General features: G+C 41.7%; 1 protein-coding gene across 5 annotated transcripts in view; it reads left to right on the forward strand.

Annotated features, from left to right (window-relative positions):
• The window catches only part of RBMS1 (RNA binding motif single stranded interacting protein 1), a 335,966-nt gene that overhangs the window by 288,018 nt on the left and 26,429 nt on the right, over window positions 1–21,519 (forward strand). For 2 of the 5 annotated variants that reach the window (XM_066575949.1, XM_066575953.1), the window contains exons 6-10: window positions 161–240; window positions 7,545–7,660; window positions 8,977–9,035; window positions 11,431–11,524; window positions 20,622–20,672. In XM_066575949.1, the coding sequence (XP_066432046.1) occupies window positions 161–240; window positions 7,545–7,660; window positions 8,977–9,035; window positions 11,431–11,524; window positions 20,622–20,672 (400 nt within the window). The remainder of the gene's footprint in view (window positions 1–160; window positions 241–7,544; window positions 7,661–8,976; window positions 9,036–11,430; window positions 11,525–20,621; window positions 20,673–21,519) is intronic. The other 3 variants (XM_066575950.1, XM_066575952.1, XM_066575951.1) reach the window with 3 other exon arrangements.

The following is a 21,519-nucleotide window of genomic DNA, read 5'->3' on the forward strand; positions in this document are numbered from 1 at the left end:
ACACTGAAGCATAGACACATCAGAGTGATGGGCAATGTTTCATCGTGCTCATTGCAGCCACATTGGGACTTGTACATGACAAGAACTTGTTACTTTTTATCAGTTTTTTTTTTTTTGTTTCACAAACTCATGTTAGTTTTTGCCTTTTCTTTACCCGTAGGATGGAATCGACAGAGAAATGTGAAGCAGTCATCAATCATTTTAATGGAAAGTTTATTAAGACACTTCCTGGTGTATCAGGTTTGTATTCTCCATCAATTTAAAGGTGGTCTTGTAGATTGCTCTTGCCGTCATGCATAAATACACAGTAAACACGCATGTATCACGCGTATTCACTGCATCCATTGACATGAATGGTCACTTTCGCTCCGTAATAAAGACCCAAATTGTTTTAGATGTGTGAAAAAGATCATAACATAACTTGACGTGTGAAATACCCCAATGCAAATCAATAGGTTTTAGACTGTCCATAGGCGCATAATACAACCATCACATTGGTTTGTCCAGTGCTGCATTGATTGGTCCTTCGACCGCTGCTCAGTCAATCACAGCCATTGTTTCCTGGAGGTGGGATTTATGAATCCCGTTACCTGGAACTGATGTACGAACGGCTGAGGAGTTCGGGAACGGTGCTGAACCTCTCGAGAGCAGGGGAAGGGACCTGGACCGAGCCTGCTAGGTAATGCATTCTTTTTTTTAATGTAGTGTAATTAGGGTTTATTTTCAGGGTAGGTCTTATTTTCGAGGAAACAGGGTATCTCCTGTCTATGGCCTGTATATTATTTTGAAAATCGGACATAAATAACACCCAGTATAGCTATAGGTTTATGTTGATAGACCTTTTCTAATTGTATGCTCTCAAAGTTGGAGAATCAACAGTAGGACTCTGTCAATTAGTGTAATAATATAAAGTGTTACTCGCCCAAAATGTAAATTTCAGATGTGTATGGGTTCCATACTATATCCCCCCCCCCCCCTTTCACCAACCACACCATATTCATGGGAGTGCAGAAAGCTGAGATCTCCGCTGCTGTTTGTAGGAGGACTGCAGCACTGATGGCGATAACTAGGTAGTGAATTTCATTCCATTATCCTAGCAAACGAATGTCTCAGCAGATTAAAAAAAAATCCAATATTGAGTTATTAGTACTACTGAAGTAACGCTATTTATTACACAGGGAATTCATCAATATGTATTGATTCTCCTTGTGAAGATCCAGTTAGTAGGAAGTCTTTAAAGGAAGTCTGTCGCATAGCTTTTGGGGAATAAACTGAATATATTGGTAAATGTCCTATGGTATAAGGAACCTATGGTAACCTTTATTGTTTTTCATTGCAGCTTCATTCTTTAGATATAGGTCTTTATTTGTGCCGCCCACTGCATGCAAATTAGCAGTGGGCCGTCCGATGGTCGGTCCATCTATGCCTGCAGTCCGGCTCTCTCACTGACAAGAGTTTAAAAAAAAAAGTGCCCATTCAAAGCTCTGTGATGCCTCCAACTCTGCCCATGGAGATGTCATGCGTTCCACCATCACAGCGCCTGTGCCGCACTGAACGAGCATGCGCAATGACTCTTTCCCGGCCAGACGTTTATACAGGATCCGTTAGAAACAAACTTCTGAAATTGGAGACATACGGCGGTATAAGACCCCACATGCACTTGTAGAAGTGCCATTTATATCCATATTCGTGAGGATTTTAAGGGATTGTCTGGGACTTTTTGGATTTTAACACAGCTGATCAGTGGGGGTCCCAGGTGTTGGATCCCTTCTGTCTGATATTGATGACCTAGGTCATCAATAGTTTAAACTTGTAAAACCCTTTTCAACAGTAATTGTGATTTTGTAAATCTTTCGATATATCATAAAGCCAAGTCAGAAGTTCTAATTGGTGAAGGTCTGAATGCGGAGACCCCCACAGATCAAAGGAACTAAGAGCAGAAGTGCTTAGTTGAGCATTGTGCTCCTTGGGCTTTCAATGTTTGTTTTTAAGTCTCCGGGAAGAGTCATGGTTAACAGCAGATGGGACATACATTTTCTGCAAGCTCGTACATGGCTCTACATGATAAGAGTCAAGAAGTAAAGCTCTGAGCTGAGGGCATTTGTCCCTTTTATTGCAGTAATCCACGGGGAATAATAATTATAGTGTAAATGAAAAAAACATCAAATACCATTTTAGGGAATTCAGAGTTAAAAGGGTTTCCCAAGAGTAAACTATTGATGGTGTTCCCTCAGGATATTCCATCAATAGTTGATCGGCAGGGATGCACCGCTCAGGATCCCCACCTATGACCTGATTTACGTGACAGCAGTGCCTGGGTGAGCACCACTATCATTTCAGTCCATACTAGCCACAGCACAGTAAATGTTATATTGGCTCTGCCTGGCATTGTAATTCAATCTCATTCACTTAAATGGGACTGAACTGCTCTTAGGCCATGTGACCGATAAACATGACATCACAAGTCTGAAAAGAGGCTGCAGCGCTTACCTCATCACCGTGGTCTCTTCAATCAGGTGGGGTTGTGAATAGCATACCCCCAACCAATCAACTATATGAACTATCTTTAGGATAGGTTTACTTCTGGAAAACCCATTTAATAGATGAAGGTCCAAAATAAGGCACCACACTCTATCAGCCAAAGTGGAGAATAGTTAGTGACGGTATCTCATTGTGGAGAACTCAGCACATCCATGCACTACATGAACTAGCCATTGATTTCAATTGGAACATTGTAATTCTTCATTTCCCCTTTGGAGGCGCCGCAGGTAAATAGAACACTTGTTGCCAGGATTCCCCACTGGTTGAAGTTAAAATGTTGGGGAAGGGGGGGAGACCAGCAGCAGGACATAATGTAATCAGCTTATCATCGGGGGACCCATCTAACAAAGAAGGTATTGTCCGAAGTGGACAACCCTGTTAAAGAACCTTTTCCCAAGCATGGAATCAGATTCTTATAATTCAAGAGCCTACATTTTTTAACCGCCTAACACAGGAGATATCAAGGACTTATGTTTTTTGTATATGGGTTTGTTTTGTCATGTCTGCACACCTTTCTAATATCAGAGAGATTTAAATACCGTATTTCTCAGGTCTGTGAATCAGCAGGATGAGTGATTTAGAAATAAATGTAATTATATATGATTCACCACAGATACATCAATAGGCACACCTCCCAGATAGAGAAGCTGAGCCACCAGTAATTATAGCAGGTGTCGGGAAGGGGGAAGATTTATGAGCTACTTGCAAAAAAAAAAGGATATGAGACATCATTACATGACTCTTACAGGTTTGATAGAGTCACTATTGGCGTTACCTTGTCATATTGATCAGGGTAATTTACATCTGGATTATCGCAAGACAATCTTTTACGTTTTAATTCTGGTTGAGTATTTTACAGACACGCCCCTCGTGAAGAGTATATTCATACAGAGGCGTGTTGGAGATATAAAAGTTTTATATAGTTACTTTATAGTTTTTTGGTGTGTTAAAGCCGTATGGTAATTGCACATAAAATTCTATATTAGGAGAGATTGTATCAAATAAAGTACTAAGTTAGATATGTTTGAAAGGTCTTGAAATTTAATGGGGCTGCTTCAATAAGACAACTCCTTTCCATTTGTCCTGTTGGGGCATAGTAGACATCATAGAGAGGGGAATTAACCTCTGGAACCTCTAACGATCCTGAGAATGAGTTAGCCGATTTAGCTCTAGATCCCCTTTATGGTTTTTCATCGCACATTGGCGATATTCCATCACTTTAATCCCTACAAGTCCAGTGAGCGCATTTGTTCGGGGAAAGGGAAAGTGATAATGGTAATGATATCATGGGAGAGGTGGAGTACAGCCGGCCAGGAGTGGGAGGGAGAGAGCTGTCAGCAGTCACTGCCTATTACTACAATCCTGGTTTCTGTGTTTTCCACTCGCCGAGCATGCTCGAAGTGCAGTGATTAATACGCCCTTTAAAGTCCATCCATTCTACCCAGGAACGCCCATATTCATTTACATTGACATAATCATACTCTGTTGCAATCGGATTTACAGGACAGTTTATGACAAACCCTGTAGGCAAGTAAGCATGCAGTTGCCCTGCACACATTACTGTATAACATCAGTTTGCAGTCTAGAAGCCATTGACAAGCCTTTCAAATTCCATACAGCAATGGTGTTCGTATTGTAGACTGTGGGGCCCTTTATAAAGAGGAGCCCCAGCCCTGGTTGGTGCTAGCTGCCATTGGGTGATGAGAACCTGTGCAGAGCTTCTTTCTTGAAGAACTGCATTCTTTGAAAACACGGAACTGGAGAATTGGCCTCAACTGCTAAGTAAAGAATTCGGAGGGGTAAAACAAACACCAGCTGCATCTGTCTGGGGTTTCAAAACCCTGCCCCATAATAAGAAGCCTATTCTTATCTCTATTATAAGGCTACCACTTTTTATATACTCCTGTACTTCCACACAGTTTCTTATTTGAAGACTATTGCTACCTAAGAAAGTGATAGTGAAAATATAATATATTGATTTACATAATCACGCCTGTTTAAAAAGTGAATAGAATCTAAAATGTGAGAAATACCTATATCCTATGCCCACAGAGAGAAAACCTTACCCGACTTCCTTCACTATCCCACAGTAGCTTCAATAACCGAAGAGAGCATACAAAGCAGTGATTACCCTCCACTATCCAATGTGTGTTTTTGCCCCCCTCCCTCCACTATCCAATGTGAGTTTTTGCCCCCCTCCCTCCACTATCCAATGAGTGTTTTTGCTCCCCTCCCTCCACTATCCAATGAGTATTTTTGCTCCCCTCCCTCCACTATCCAATGAGTGTTTTTGCCCCCTCCACATCTTACTAAATTGCTCCAGCTTTACAACCTAGTAATACACTCATCTCTTACCCCGAAGACACAGTATTAATTCCCGGCTGCCCCTCTTGCCAATAAGCGCGAGCTCTGACTGAGCAGCCATTAGGAATGCTTTGTTAATGAGATTGCAGTGCTGTTTTGTTTCCATCATATCTTGCCGGGCTTTAATTGTGAAGTTATATCGGAGTCAGGATGTAGACTTCGTCTCTTCCAAGTCTTTGTTAGGAAATGAGCTTGCTCCAGACTCTAGTACATTCACAGAGGGGATAAAATGGAATAATTATTCTGGTTGAGTTGACATACGGCCTCCCCCCAGTACACCGCTCAGCAGGTATACGGGGATAACTTCAGGAGCATTCTGTAGATGTTAGCTAAAGACTGGAGAACAGGGACGCCCGGGCACAGGGTCGCAAGCTTTAAATTAGCCCCATGGAGAACTGCAGCACGCTTTATGAACTCAACTGATTAATAACACCAACCCCCTGTAACGTCAACGTTTTACGCCCACAATACCTTTTGCAAGAGTAATATAGGACTCCATATATTACTCACCCTTCATGACGAATAATGTATGACGGCTTCAGAGGAAGCTTATTTTGTGCTGTCATTGATTTGTTTGGTAAAATATGATAGGAGATATTTTTTTTTATTTAGCATATTGGTTGGCGAAATGTGTCCTAACACGATTACAAACACTGCAGATTGACTGATGTGTTAATTGACTGTAACAATTTGGAGGCTGATGTCAGGGGAAGCTTCTGCCTACTGACAGTAAACATAAATTAAGTATGGTGAAGGCCAGGATGACTGAAAGTTCTCACAAATGAGGCGGCATACTGATTGCCCTGGCTAAATCCATACAGCGAGAGCCTGGAGGCACGAAGTCATTAGCAGCTCAAACCACACCAATCGGCTTTCCATATGTTTTTACATAATTGTACATTTTACAGTCTTTATTATAAGAAGATCCAAAGGTAGACTAGCTGCTGTTGATGGATCTTATGGTTTTATTTCAATTTTTAGTTTATGGTCGTTTGTTCTTTTCGATTTGTGGTTTTACTCTCTAATTTCAAAAATTGATAGTAGGGAGTAAAACCATAGTCGACATAGCTAAAAGAAAACTTGTTTTTTATTGTGGGATGAGTTGTATTTTTCAGTGGTACTGTGTAGTGTACCATATAATGTACTGAAAAACTTTTAACCATTTTTAAGTTGAGTGAAATGGAAAAAACACAATTTCACCATCTTTGGTGATCTTGCTTCTACGACGTACACACACTGCGCCTAAAATGACATAACTTTATTTTGTGGGTCAGTACGATTACAATTACACCAAATTTTTAAAGTTTTTTTTTTGCTGTGCTACATTTAGGCCGCCTGCAGACGAGCGGGTCGGATCCGGCGGAGAGAATTCTCGCCGCGGGACCCAACCCGAGCGCCTGCAGAGACGAGCGCGTACTCACCCGCGCCCGGCGGCCTCGGGTCTTTCATGTGCCGGCATGCGCAGACCGGAGCCGGCGGCCGGGTGAGTGACGTTTCTGTGCGAGGCTCTGCGAGCCCCGCACAAAAATAGGACATGCCGCGGTTTGTTTGCCGCGCGAGATTTCGCGCGGCCAAACTGCGGCCGTCTGCATAGGAGTGCGTATTGTAATGCACTCCTATGCAGGCTTTCAGTGGCGGAAATCCTGCGGAAAATCCCGCCGCGGGATTTCCGCCCGTGTGCAGGCGGCCTTAGCCGTTTTTTTTTGTTTGATTTGTTTATTATAAATATGGTAAAAGGGTTTTTTTACACTTTTAGTATCCTTTATTTTTTATTTTTTGTCCCCTAAGGGACTTGAACTTGCGATTGTTTGATCGCTTATACTATAAACTGCTATACTTCCAGTATTGCAGTACATGGTATTTTTACTGACTTTCTATTAGGACAGGCCACAGGCCCGTCCTAACAAGCAGACATATGTGGCAGCCCTGTAGGCCTTCAGAAGGCTCTGGGCTGCTATGATAACCGAACAGCACCTCACTATTTAATCACTATTTAAACACTGATTGGGACATTTACAGGGCTAACAGCTGTGATCACCATTAGCGCTCATCTTTGCTGTTGCAGGCAGATATCAGTTGTCAGACAACCGGTACCTGCTCTGTATCGAGTAGGATCGACCCTCAATCCCTCTACATACAAACCCCGCATCAGGAGGATGTACAGGGATGTCCTTTAGGGTGAAGAGTTTACAGGGCTTTTCCAACACTCAAAAAAAATGGCTAAGGGCTGGGGAAGGCACAAATTAAACTAGGCTGTCAGCTGTCCCCAGATCCACTGCAGCCATTTCGGCCCCGTCGAATCAGGAAGTTGCTGCAACAATCATTTGCAGTTCTTCGTGCATGTAAGCACTCATTCAATCACAAGCCTCCTTGGTCATGTTGCATTGGCATTAGGCAGGTGCAGCAATGTCTTGATTCTAGAGTGGTGGCCAGCAGGTATATATTCTGTGTTCTTCTAATGGCCAGCCAGAGTTGTATAAAGAGTTACGGTTTGCATTTTACAGATGCTATAAGTGACTTAGTGGTTACAATTTTACATGTTGAGCCGTCTTTAGTGTCTTTTTCCTGAGGGAAACAGATGAGGATATATGATATATGGGTTATCTCTTACTTTCCATTGCCCTTGCTCCTTTCTGCAGCTCCCACAGAAGCCCTGCTGTGCAAGTTTGCTGACGGAGGACAGAAGAAGAGACAGACCCAGAATAAATACGTCCAGAATGGAAGAGCCTGGCCGAGAGAGGGCGAGGTGAGACTTGTAAGTCTTTCCATAAAACTTCAGGGTGGGGGCATGAATGAGTAGCTTAAAAACATGACTCACACAAGACGACTTGGCTTGGAGCAAGCATGGCTTGGGTGTGTGTGACAGGCTGGTGCCCTCCTCTCTGCAGCTGCTAGCGCTGGGGATTTGCTTGTGCTTCGCTTTCATGCTCATCCCTGACCTTTTCACACCAATGAAGTTTAAGGGTCCTTTTATACGGGCCGCTTATCTTACAATTAATCATTATGGTGTGCAAATATGAACAATAATTGTGCAGTGTGAATGCAACCAGCAGTTAAATGTTGAATGAGAATTTGCAATTGCGCATTGGGAAGGGGGCGTTTTTTCATAATGCAGTGAAAAAGACGTTCTCTTTATTCTGTGGGTCAGTATGATTGTGTCAATACCACATTTATATAGTGTTCCTTTAAAAAATACCTTTTCAAAAATTGCTTTCTATCCCCCTTTTTCAACCCTCTTCCCCCTCCCTCCCCTACCCCACCATACTTGCTGTGTGAGGGCTCATTTTTTGTGAGCTGACGTGTAGTTTTTATTGGTACCATTTTGGGGTACATATTAGTTTTTGATCACTTTTCATTACATTTTTTGTTGAGAGATGGGGTGACCAAAGAAAAGTGCAGTTTTGCCATTGTATATTATTTTCTGACAGTGTTCACTGTGTAAGATTAATAATGTCATATTTTAATAACCTGAACCATTACAGATGCAGCAATGCCAAATTTTACATGTTTTTCTTTTTTCTGCAATGAATTGGAAAAGAGTTTTCTTTTACTTTTAATTTCTTAATATATAAAAAGTAGTTGTTTTTTTTTACTTTATTCTAGTTTTTTCCCTTCCCTATAGGGGACTTGAACTTGCGATTGTTTATACAATATAATGCAATGCCATGGTATTGCATTATACTGTATTTAAAGAGATATCCAATTAAGACATGTTACAGGCACATCATAATAGACAATTATGGCAGCCCTGGTGGCACTGATTGATCAGGACATTTTAATGCTGTCAGAATTGATAGCAGCATTTAAAGGGCTTGTGGCTACCATCAGAGTTACCTCTGGGTGTTGCACGCAGGTATCGGCAATCAAAGCAGCCTTTATACCGAGAGTCAGAAGACAAGTTTTGCCCTCACTTGTTTCTGATCCAACCCAAAACTACTAGCACAATATATGGAAGCCATAGACATAATAGGCTGAACAGATTTGTAATTCTAGAGATGACTTTATGCTGTTTTTTCATAATTTCTGTGTACTCTGTATAGTGGTCCTAAGAACCGTATTTCTTCTCCATAGGCTGGAATGACGCTGACGTACGATCCCACTGCTGCTATTCAAAATGGGTATGTCAGAAGGTGATTTTCCCAACTCTAAATTTTTTATTTCATTGTTTGTTTTGACCATGTAGTGCATGTCTGTCCCTTCTACTACTAACAAGACAAAATGGGGAGAAAGTAAGGCCCTGCACCCTATTCTTCATGTAACAAGGCCCATTTTACATGACGGCTCTCCGTCTTATTGCAAATCGTGATTGTTATGCTTAAAGCGTGTGTCCAGCTTACGTGGCTCACTATACCGTACCTTCAGGTGCAGCTGCCTACATACAGGAATTAGTGTTGAGCAAACTTTTGAAAAGTTCAGTTCAGCCCCTAAAACTGGTGTATAAGAATATAAAATTCCTTCCCATTAGTCGTCTTCCTTGCCCCACATACCCAGTGGTGAGAAGCTTGTTTTGGGCTCGGCCTCAGGTTTGGTTTCACACCAAACTTGCAGCAAACTTCAGTCCAAAACAGGTTTCCACTGTTCGCTCGACATTAATAAGAATATACATTGCAGGTTTTTATGTTCACATCATTTTATATTTCCCAATGTGTAGAGTTCCCCATTTCCATATATTCCGTAGAGAAATTAATTATTGACTGTATGGTTGAAAAGTGTCGTGACTAGGAAAAAAAGAGCCAGAGCAATGGGTGGGACTTGGGGCCAAAAAAAACCCCAAACATGGAGGTGTAGTAATTGGATAGAAGATACAAAATTAGGTGTTACTGGCATAGTACCACGGTGGACCAACGGTCATATTAGTGGGGCAATATAGAGCTAGGAAGAAAGAAAACACTAGAACTTTAGTGCAACCAGTCAGATGGGACTCATGTATAAATAAAAGGTGCCATGGAACCGGATCTAGGAGTAGCTTTATGCTTATTGGTTGTGAATAAATCTACTCCTTGTTCCGATTCCATGGAACCCCTCACTTATTCACGTTAGTTAAACGTGGCTTTTTTATTCCCTTTTATTACGGTTATTTGGGAGGCAAAAAGAACAAAACGAGACCCCCCCCCTTTTTGTCTTTTGCCGTGCGGGATAAATAGTGTGTTCAATTTATTGTTCAGGCCGTTACGGATACAATGATTCCAAATATGTGTTGGTTTTTAGTTTTGTTTTTATACAAAGAGGGGAAAGTGCACAAATATGGCCGCTTGCACATGACCAGGTCGGATTCAACTTGCGGGATCTGTGCCCGCCCAGTGACCCCGTGTGCCTGTCCGGATTCTTCATATTCTGTACTACGGATGTGCCGTCCGTCGCTAGATGAGAACGCGGATCCCGCGGCCTTTCCACAATGATGCTTGCAGAAGGGCCGCGGGTCGGATGGCTTTCATTCACTTCAATGGAAGCCATCCGCATGGAATCCGCCTAGAAATAGAGCATGCTGCGATTTTATTATTTTTTTTTCTTCCCTGCGAGCAGAAAATCGCAATTGATTTCCACTCGTGGGCAGGGAAAAAAACGCTTTTTGATAGCATGTTATTGAAAGGTATTTACTGCAGAATCTGGAGGTGGTCGCCCGCTCCGGATTCTGCAGTGCAAATCCGTCCGTGTGCAGGTGGCCTAAGGCCTCATGTCCACTAAAAAAAATACAATCTGCGCGGATTTGCTTTAAATGTTGTTTTTTTTGCATACAGATATCCGCACACATTGCTATGAATGTGATAGCATGCCGCATTTTTTCCTCCGCGCGTGAAAAACGCAATTCTTTTAAAATGCCATCCGCAGGTGCAAAAATCAATTTAATGGACCGCGGATGGCCAATGATTTCCTATTGGCAAAATCCGCTGCGGATTCCGCGGCAGAAATCCGCAATTCCATTTAGCTAGTGGACATGAGGCCTAAGGCAATTTTTGTCATTTTCCTAATTTTTTTTTTTTTTTTACCTTTTCTATGTCCCTGCAGAGAACCAGAAAAGCTCTGGTCGCTATGATAATGCATTGCAGCACATCTGTACTGCAATGCGTTATCGCTCACAATAGCGATTGCATGGCCTGGACACTAGTGTCAGGCGTCTGCTTGCCATGGCAACCCATCGCCCCCTCCACGGTCACATAGCCGAGGGCTAATGATGTCACAGAGGGAACACGCTCCCTCTGTGAACACTTTACATGCCGTGATCTACATTGATTGTAAACAGCAGGGATCGGTCTTGTAGTGGGAGGCCAGCTGTTGGTCACTGTCTTCCCGATGCAGGATAGCGAGGGCTCATTTCTAAGTCTGTGGCAATCATAGGACGCAAGTTCACGTCTATTTACATTAACGACTACCCTGCCCAGATGTAAAATTACGTCCTGTGTAATTAAAGGGTTAATATACAGTGGGCTCATCATGCTGCACTATTTTACCACCTTGTACATATTTTCATGCTTTATCGGATGACGCTTTAGACTTCGATTTTGACATGTTGTTGTTCTGTTGCAGGTTCTATCCCCCTCCGTACAGCATTGCCACAAACAGGATGATTACCCAAACATCCATCACCCCCTATATTGCATCTCCCGTCTCAACGTACCAGGTAAGTCGCTCAGAACCTGTGAGACCACAATTACTTGAATGAGATTGCTAATTTCAGCAGTGAAAACAAAGATCACTCTCATTAAGGCTGACTGGGCTGCGGGACTGAGTCCATTATCACGTAAATTGGTATAATTAAAGATCTGTGTCTTGTACCTTGTAGCCGTTCACTTTGATCTATTACATGCCCCAGTTTCAGCTTTTCTCTGGACCGGCGGTGTGCCGGCTGACAGCCTCTTCCTTCTTTTGGACAATGTGTCGTTATCATTGTTCTTCATGTAATCTGTTTAGTACATTTAATGGTCTGCGAGCACCGGTAGACAATTTTGAGGGAATATCTGTATTGCACCATGATGTAGTGCGCCATAGATCAGTTTTTCTCATTTTAGTAGGTGGTTATAAAAGTGCGGTCCCTAAAAGTGAATCTGGGATGGCCACAGCTGGATCTTGTGTCTAGTCTGTTGGGCCATAGGGAAGTCATAGAAAGTATTCAGCTCCGTGAGCCAAAGCAGGGAGCTGCTGACTTGTAGCATTTCTCACTGTGATGGATTAATTTGTATGACCGCCATGTAGTAATACATTTCCTCTGAAGCCGCTACTGCAGTGGCAATTGCCTAGCCTGCTGAATATTCCCTCAGCAAAACTGGCTATTTGCCGAAGGTCTCAGGAGACAGAACCATGGTGATCTATTGATCACTATAACGACTCACAGATTAAAGGGGATATTCTGTGATGAGACAGTCCCTTTAAAAATGGACATGTATTGGAAAACGGTGCAGATTATCCAGAGCAGACAACCTGGAACATTTTCCGATACGTGTAAACATACCCTTATAGGGAATGTGTCAGCAGAAAATGACTTATTGTATAAATCACATTTTTGTGTTCAACATTTTTAAAGAATTTTTGGTAACTTTTATTTTTTTAAATTTTGGTCACAATGTATATTTTTTTAAAAATTCTAAAATCTGTCATTTTTCACACTGAGCACAGAGCCTAAATCGAGCAAAAGATCAGAGTTCGCTCGTGCAGCCTCTTTATACAGGCAGATAACTCATTCGCAGTTTGTTTCAGAATTGCGTTCGCCATTCATTTTAGTCATTTACGTTCACTATACCAATGAAACGGTGGCTGTTCACAGGTGACGCCATGCAAATGATTACACAATTATTTTTTTGCCTGCATAAAATAATCGATGAATGAGAAGCGAATGTATGTTTGTAGCAGGGCGGGAGTTACTGTGCAGAAAAGAAATAACTTTGACAACCCCTTTAAGATAGGCCATCAATGTGGAGGTGGGGGTCCAACCTATGAGATGCCCACCATTTAGCAGATTAACATAAACTTCCGGACCTCTGAACCATTAAGAGGGTTATCCCACTTCTAGGTGCTTTGCTGTAGGAAGCAGAGAGCTCCGTACATGGTGCTGTGGCCTGAGTTGGTACTGCAAGCTGAATCCCATTCACTTCAGTCGGTCTTAGACTGCAGTACCAACCCTGACCACTGTCAATGTATGGAGCTGCCTACTTCCTATAGCAAAACAGCTAGAAGTGGGACAGCACCTTTAACCAAGCAGCAGCAATAGGTACAGACAGAAGTTGGTACTACACCAATCATACAATAATGACCTATCCGAAGCATAGACTATCAATATGTAATACTGGCAAACCCCTTTAAAAAGGACATGTCATGTCATAAATTCATCAGGCTGGCTGCACTGCTCTACAACCTCACTAACTCTATTATCACTGTTTTTTTCTTCATAGTCTCCCCTGTTCCCTATACGGGCTCTTTTTGGATCTGGCTCCCAGCATGGTCAATGTAAGGTGGGCTTTCCCAACTGTTCACTGTCAATAGTTAACGTCGAACTGTCAGTCAGGTCTGACCTCGTCCATTGACGGTGAGCGATGATAACCGCCAACTTGTAGGAGTCATACTACCGGCAGCCAAATCTAAGAAGAGCCCAAACTGGGATGAGTGTGAATAAAAGAGTGGAAGTAGAGTCAATGGTGGTTGCAGAACTATGGCAGGTCCTCTTTAAGGCGTTATCCTAAAATCTAGTTATTCCCTATCACCACTTTGACCCCTACCGATCCCAAGTCCCATGTCCCCCTCTTCTCATAACTACCAAGACGCAGTGAATGGAGCGCTAGCCATGCATGTAAGACCGCCACTTCAGTGGGGTCGAAGGAAAGCTCAAAAGTGAATAGATCAACATCTTCCATGCGCGACCATCACTCTATTCAATCTCCTCTTCACTTCAGGGGACTACAGTGAGAAGATGGGGGTACATGGGACCCCCACCGATTATACATTCATGTCTTATCCTGTGGATAGAGGCTAACCTTTGATTTTGGGATAACTCCTTTAAGGAATTACCGATAATCCAACTCCTTCAAGTTACTTTATATGCTGCCAATCCACCAGTGTGTTTTATATAGCCGTGCGATGACACAGATCATCAGGCGGTTCTGACAAAGCTGTATTAAGTTATGCAGTCCACGTCTCCTTCCCCCAAAAAATAGCATCTTATTTAGAATTCCAAGAAGCTTCAGCACACAATAGATGTGATTTGCTTAACTGGAAGTATAGTCATGCATCACAGACAAATGAGTCCAAAAATGAGTAAAAGCTGAGCGAGGCCCCAAAAATTCCTCCTTAAGCCAAACCAGGAAACCATTGTATCCAGTGTAAAAACATTTCGTCCTGCCAGTTATTGCACTTAGAGAAATTTAACTTTTTTTTTTTAATAAATCTTGAAATTTCGTGCAAATAAAATCATGAAATTTAGAAAGAAAAAAAAAAAAAATTAGTAATGCTTCAGAGCAAATTCTGGGCTTCCATGCCATGGCAGCTCATAAAAAGGGAAACTCATTATTTTCTCTCCTTGGCAGAAATGCGTACATCGGGTTGTGCTGCTTTCAACCTCATGGTTTGGCCTAGAACACGCGTGGTCAGGGCTTGACTGAGGTTTCTGATTACGAACAATGGCAGTTTATGATTTAGATTAAAAACTTCCATGGTATTTTGGGTATATGCAAGTCGAATTAAAATGTGGCTCCAAGGACTGGCCACAGACCACTGGTAATATGTGTTTTTCGGGCTGTGATGTGGGCAGGGGTGCCGTATTAGAGTTCAGCCAGATTCCTCCTCATGCAACTGGGAGTTTGCTTACAATGGTGAATCAGCTGGTTTGGTTATAGTGTTTCTTCTGTAGGGTATCTGCTACATATCAATATAGGCCGCCATTTAGTACACTAAACACATACACATGAGATTGCAGGGGTTCACTTAATTCATATAGTGAGCATTTACGCAATAGTTAAAGGCGATGTACACCTTTGCGTTTTTTTTTTCTTTTAATTAATGTGTTTTTGGAAATGAAGACTTTTTGTAATTGCTTTTTATTAAAAATGTCTGATTGTTTGATTTCTATGCTTGTATTGTATTCCAACGCACTGCAGATTGGAGGACTGAAATCTTAGCAAATTCTGTCAGTCCGGTTGATTCTCAGCTATTCCCCTAAGCCTGCTCCCTTGTTGTGAATGTGCACTTTCTGCCTTTCCATTGAGCTATTACAGAGGGCTGTATGACAGTGTCCAGGGATGGTGGAGGAGATCAGGAAGACCGAGAGCAGAGAAACTACTATTACAGAGGGCTGTGACCCGCATTGCGGCCCCAGTAGTAGTAGTGTCCCCTATATTAACCCCAGTAGTAATAGTGCCCCCCTATATTGGTGGCCCAGTAGTAATAGCGTCACCTATATTAGCACCAGTAGCAATAGTGACCCCTTATATTGGTGGCCTCAGTAGTATTAGCATCCCCAATATTAGCCCCAGTAGTAGTGGGTGGTGGAGGAGATCAGGAAGACAAAGAAAGCTACAATTACAGAAGGATATAATTCACTCTGGGTGAATTTTCTGCTCTTATCAGCAGTGAGGAGGCATGGACCAGCAGCTACTCAGAGAGAGGATAAGGGAGCTGTGTAGTATTGAGTGGGCGTGGTTATGCTACTCAGCTCTGAAAGACAAGGGGGAAAGGAAAGCTGAGCTTGTGTGCATTCATGAGAGACCAGCTGATCAGTACTGAGAACACTTCTCAGCCAGAAACTTAAGAGATACTGCAAACCAAGTATGATGCTTTCTAAATACACAACAAGAAAAACTTTATGCAAAAAACAGATAAGCACATTATTGTTTTTTATGCAGGGACTTTGTAAGATATGTGTGTATAGATTTTTCAAGCACAAAGGTTTGCAAAGCTTTTTGGGCATTTAGTCATGTTTAATCCTACAGATAGCTCATAAGTTTAGGGAATATTCAATATCAGGGGTTAAAGGAGCTGGTAGCTAAATTGCTTCAAGATTATAATCCTTCTATCCATGCTATAATTAAAATCAGATCCTCATGTACTGGCTCCCTGGTGAGCTTGTGTGTTATATATGGCAACCAAACTAAGCAGGCAGAACTGTAGTATAAAGCAAAGTGGAGGGACACATCTGCATCCTTGACCCTGTAATAAGGCAGGAGATTGCGTTCACACTTCTTAAAGGGACTGTGTCATCAGAAAGTGACCTATTGTTTAAATTAAGGTTTTATGTTTCATTTTTTTGTATTCTTTTTTATAATTTTCCATGTCACTATGTATATTTTAAGACATCCTTTCTCTCTCTGGCCAGTAGACCTAATAATAGTCTGATACATCCAGCTCTGTCAAGATGGCTTTTCAGCAATCATCTCATTATCATCACAGACAGGATTACAATGAAAGGTGACACCTATATATAGATAAGGGCTCACCTCACCATTTTTTGATTTCCGCTTTGCATTTTCGTCAAAGCAGCTGCAAAACTGAAAAAATGGTTTCATTTTCAAGTCCCATCAATTTAAGTGTTATTTTCTGAGCTCCAGTTACGCTCGGTTCATTTCTGTTCTGTTTGATTCCCGTTTTGCGCAGTCTACGCAATTCTTTCCTTTTAAAATTAGATATCAAACAGATCCTTCTTTTTAACATTACAGTTAATGGATAATGGAACTGAACGGAAAGGTTTTGGTCTTGATGTCCGCTTATTGGATTCTTTTTTAAATGAGCGTGTAAAAGGCTGGAAAGACAAAAGAATAAAAAACGGATCTGTTAAAAATGGAAGCAAACGAAAATAAACTGTCTTTTATTTTGTTAACAGATTTAACTACTGGAAACAGTGGTGTCCTTTTGCTTCCATTTGAACTCCGCTTTGCTATCTGTCCCATTTCTTTAAAGAATGGATCTATTCAAAATAGAAATCAAAACGCAGACGTGAACGATCCTTAACACAGGATTTGCCATTCACAATAGGCGACGGTCACAGCTCACCTCCTCCTCTCCCTGCGCACACTCACATGAGTATGCCTACAACATTCACCTATAGAAGTCAATGTGTTCCCTGCAGTTTACTCTGTGGTCCACGAGGCTGCTGTATAGAACATGATGTGTCAGGCTATTAGTAGACTTACTGACTTGAGTGAAAATTGTTTTTTTATATACATAGTAATATGGACAACTGAAAAACACCAACAATTTTTGAATCAAGCTTTTATAGCAAGCTTTTTTTTTTTTTTTTTTAAACAGTATGTCATTTTCCAATGACAGATTCCCCTGAAGCCTCCCTTAACCCTTTCCAATCCAGTGTTCGACTTCATCAGACATTCAGATTTCCCTGCATAGCTCTGATATTGGCCGAGGTCCGACACATTTCCAACACTAAGGCAGGACAGCACTTCGATGTCGGAGGCTGTTCTGCAAATGTATATTACACTAGGCAGGACAACGCAGCTTTGCGGTCAGAGGCTGTTCTGCATATGTATATTACCCTAGGCAGGACAGCGCAGCTTTGCGGTCAGAGGCTGTTCTGCATATGTATATTACCCTAGGCAGGACAGCGCAGCTTTGCGGTCAGAGGCTGTTCTGCATATGTATATTACCCTAGGCAGGACAGCGCAGCTTTGCGGTCAGAGGCTGTTCTGCATGCTCCATTCATTTCCATTTGACATCATAAGACTCTTCATTTCTAATTTCTCTAGTGATATCCATCTATCAGCGGAATTAGAAATGAATAGTCTTATAATATAAATATACATTTATAATATAGCAATATACATATATTTACATGATTATTACAAATGAGCTTCCCGATGTGAAGCACGCATAACTCACATTTTATTTTCAAAGCATTGCTAATAAAATCATCATGACAGTCACTCTTATGCGTTTCTGTTGAGTAATTTCAAGGAATCCACCATGTGCTTTCCTGGTGCTGTTGGCAGGGAAATTGGATTTCAAAGGGTTAAGATGATGTAGCTAGGTTACAGTCACTGATCACAAATAAGAAGCCCCCATACCTGCTTTTTTTTCTATATTTGATGATGACACCCTAAAAGGGATGCGATCTAGAATCCATCTGTTCTCCGTTAACATCCCTTTCCAGTTGTCTATCACTGTAGCATAGATACAGATGTCAGAATCGCTACACTTTTTTTACCATCCTTGCTACAGAATTACAAAATGTTCTGTTTACCGTGTCTAGACACAGACCAGACTTGATTCCTTCTGTTCCTCCTGCACTATATGATCTCCAAAACAGATGGCAGAGCCGAAATAATGTATATTGCGGCATACAGTAACACCCGGACAGCAGGGTTCAGCATTAAATATTTGCTGCTAGTATTAGCCTTTTTTTGTTTTGTTTTTTCCTTTGTGACTTTGGTTCTTCCTGTTTTTTTTTGCATTTATTTAGTACATAAGTACAAACCATTCCTCACAGTAGATAAGATTCCTCAAACTCGCAGGACCACCCTTATGACATTGTCCGTTTTAGTACTGAGTGCAAGAACAGTGTGTGCTCTTTGGAAAGCTTGCCAACAAGTGTCCGGTCTACACTTTTATTCTTGTACGTGTCTGACCGTTCTTGCTTTTTATGGAAGCATATTATATAAATGAGCGGTCGTTGTATTTCTGCTGCACCAGAATGTTCTTCAGCAATATTTAGACTAGTAATTCCTTAGGCCATGTTTAAATACAGCACACTTGTTGCAGATTTTCATATTATGGTTCTGGTTTGGCCCCCCAGAATAGAGCAGCTTGTTTGTTTTCCCCCTCCACACTATTTTCATGCCTTTTGGGCTGATTCTCTAGCACTTTGCTTGATAGCAATGAGTAGTAGCAGTAGTAGTAGTGTTGAGCGGACTGAAAGAGACAAACCCTGTTTTGGGTCAAACTTTGCTAAAGATTTGGTTCCGCACAAACTCAAACCTTCTTCCTCCTTTTTCTTCCTATTCTTCTTCTTCATTAACTTTGCCTTAAAACAGCTCCAAAGTACTAAGATACACTCCTTGGTGACCTAAGAGTGTTATGCAGGGCTTTTATGGCTCTTAGACAACAGTTTTTAGGGCATTGACGAAGTTCTGGTTCGGTTTGAACTAATTTGGGCCGCACCAACCTTTTTGCCAAGATTCAGCAAACTAGCCAAACCAAACTTTTGTAAAGTTTCCTCATCACTACTAGTAGCAAAAGGGTTGGGACCATCCAAGGCTGCTCCTCCCCCGGTCTATCCGTTACCTCTATGTGGCTTGGTTTTCATTTGGATGCATACAGTGCTTTCATGGCATAATACAGATCTGTAGAAAATCTGTGTCTGACATGCAGCTTCAATGCACGTAGCTTTGTTGTGTGCATGAGTCCTTATAGTACCAGAGTGATGGCTTGCATGCAGATTACGTACCAACATGAGGCTTAATGTGTCTGTCCACGGAAATCTAGTAAATCAAAGGAAATTGCGAGCCTTAGAATTACATTGCATGCAGCAGATAATTGATTTTGCATTTCTGCATATTAGTCATGATTCCCCAGAAGCGAGCTTCAGTGACTAATTCTGCCATCGTGCTGGAGAATTAGTTAGACAACCAAAGTTAGAATTGCAGAGTTTCCAACTTTCAAACCAAGAGGAACACATACGTGTTTATCCATGAAAAGATGGCGGCTACCATAGATAAAAAGGAAAATTAGGGGGTAGATTCAAAAAAGGTGCAAAGTCATGAGAATTGGGATTTTCTTTGCTAGGTTAGTCATAATGAAGTTATGTCATACTTCAGATGTATTTTACACCATCCTACCAAAAAGTATTTGGATGCCGCTATTAGATTAGACCATGTCTTAATAGCATGTCACGTGTCCCAAACTATCCTACACAACATGAAGATCATGGGAGGTGTCAGTCATAGTTTGTGATGGCAACTGCACATTTTGGATATATGGGTTATGTCGCTGCAGAGAAGCCGTCCAACATGAAGTGCAGTGCAATGGCCCATGTTACTATGTGCAAGGAGCGTCGTCATCGGACAGTTGAGCAATGGAAGAATTTTTTAAGGAGTGATAAATCACACTACTCCATCTTCATATCCGCTGGACATACCGGGTGTGGAGGACGCCTTTTGCCTGAGTGTGTTTTGCCAACAATTAAGTATGGCAGAGGTTCCGTTATGATCTGGGGATACTACATGGGATGGTCTCAGTCAGCCAGTCAATTGTAGTGACAAGAACCATGAACATGGTGGTGTACCCTGACATTCTAGACAATAATCTGCTGCCAACAAGTTGTCAGTAATACTTCTAACAAGAGAATACATCTTGTCACAAATCCAATACGGTTTTATATTGGTTTGAGGATATGGATGTTCCACGATTGGACCGGCTGCACAGAGTCCCAGCCTGAACCTACTGAACATCTCTGGGAAGAGCAGGAACATCGGGTCAGGAAATATGAACAGCGTCCATCTTCTTTGAGAGAACTAGCCAGACATTTACAGGATGAATGGAGGGAAATACCAGCTGAAATGTATTAGACATTAGTGGAAAGTATGCCACAGAGAGTATCCAATGTCATTAGGGCCAAAGGAGCCTCTAAGTATTAACACATGGAAATAAATACTACCTTGACTGATGCTCAGGTGCCCAATTACTTTTCGTAGGATAATAAAGTGCTACTTTTGTCGGTAACCCGACTATGAGAAATTTGAATATCTTAATTGTTGCAATTAACGGTGGTTCTAATTTTTTTTTTCTAGGTGCCAAGTCCCTCCTGGATGCAGCCCCAGCCGTATATCATGCAGCATGCTGTAAGTATTTCTAACCTCTGCCAAGTGACACTTAGTGCGTATAAGGAAATAAACATAACTGTAACAATGTACATATCTAAATAGAAGCTTTTATGTTGTTTTATGCAGTCATTTATCCCTATATGGATTTGAGCCGTTTTCTTGTTAGAGCTCCTAATTCTCAGTTTCCCTTCACACAGCTACAAAAGAAAAAGGCTAGGTGAAAACAGCTTCTACTAGCGGGCTCTTAAAGGGGTTGTCTTATGAAGACATTAGGGGATATGAACATCGTAAAAGGGACCTTCCTGTATGAGCCAGAATGGAGAGTTGCTGTGGCTCCTGTTTTGGCAGACTAGCCATCCTTGTAGTAAAAAGAATGACCACTAGTCTGAATGGCCACTATAAAATACCCCTGAAACAGTGCCCCCAGATAGTGGTGGGTATAAGGGTAGCACTGTTGCCTTGCAGCACTGGAGCCCTGGGTTCAAATCTGACCACGGGTAACATCTCCCTACAGTTTCTATGTTCTCTATTTCCTCCAGGTACTCCGGTTTCCTTCCACACTCCAAAAAAACATACCGATAGAAAATTGGCCCAAGTGTATGAGATATGGAATTTAGATTGTCAGCTCCATGGGGGACTGATGTGCTAAAAAAAAATACACATTCCCCTACAGAAGTATATAATGGAATGAATCAGTACAGGGTGTTGGAGCCATTTAGATAAAAGACAAATATATCACCCTAACGGCAAGTGGTCACTTCCTTCATTCATTTCTTTCTCTAGTTGAATACTTGCCAGCGGTTGTAAGTCATCTGTACATAACATAGAACGGAGCCGAGCGATTGCTAAATATGTTCCATCGCTT

This window comes from Eleutherodactylus coqui, chromosome 8 (genome assembly GCF_035609145.1).
Source record: "Eleutherodactylus coqui strain aEleCoq1 chromosome 8, aEleCoq1.hap1, whole genome shotgun sequence".
NCBI lineage: Eukaryota > Metazoa > Chordata > Amphibia > Anura > Eleutherodactylidae > Eleutherodactylus > Eleutherodactylus coqui.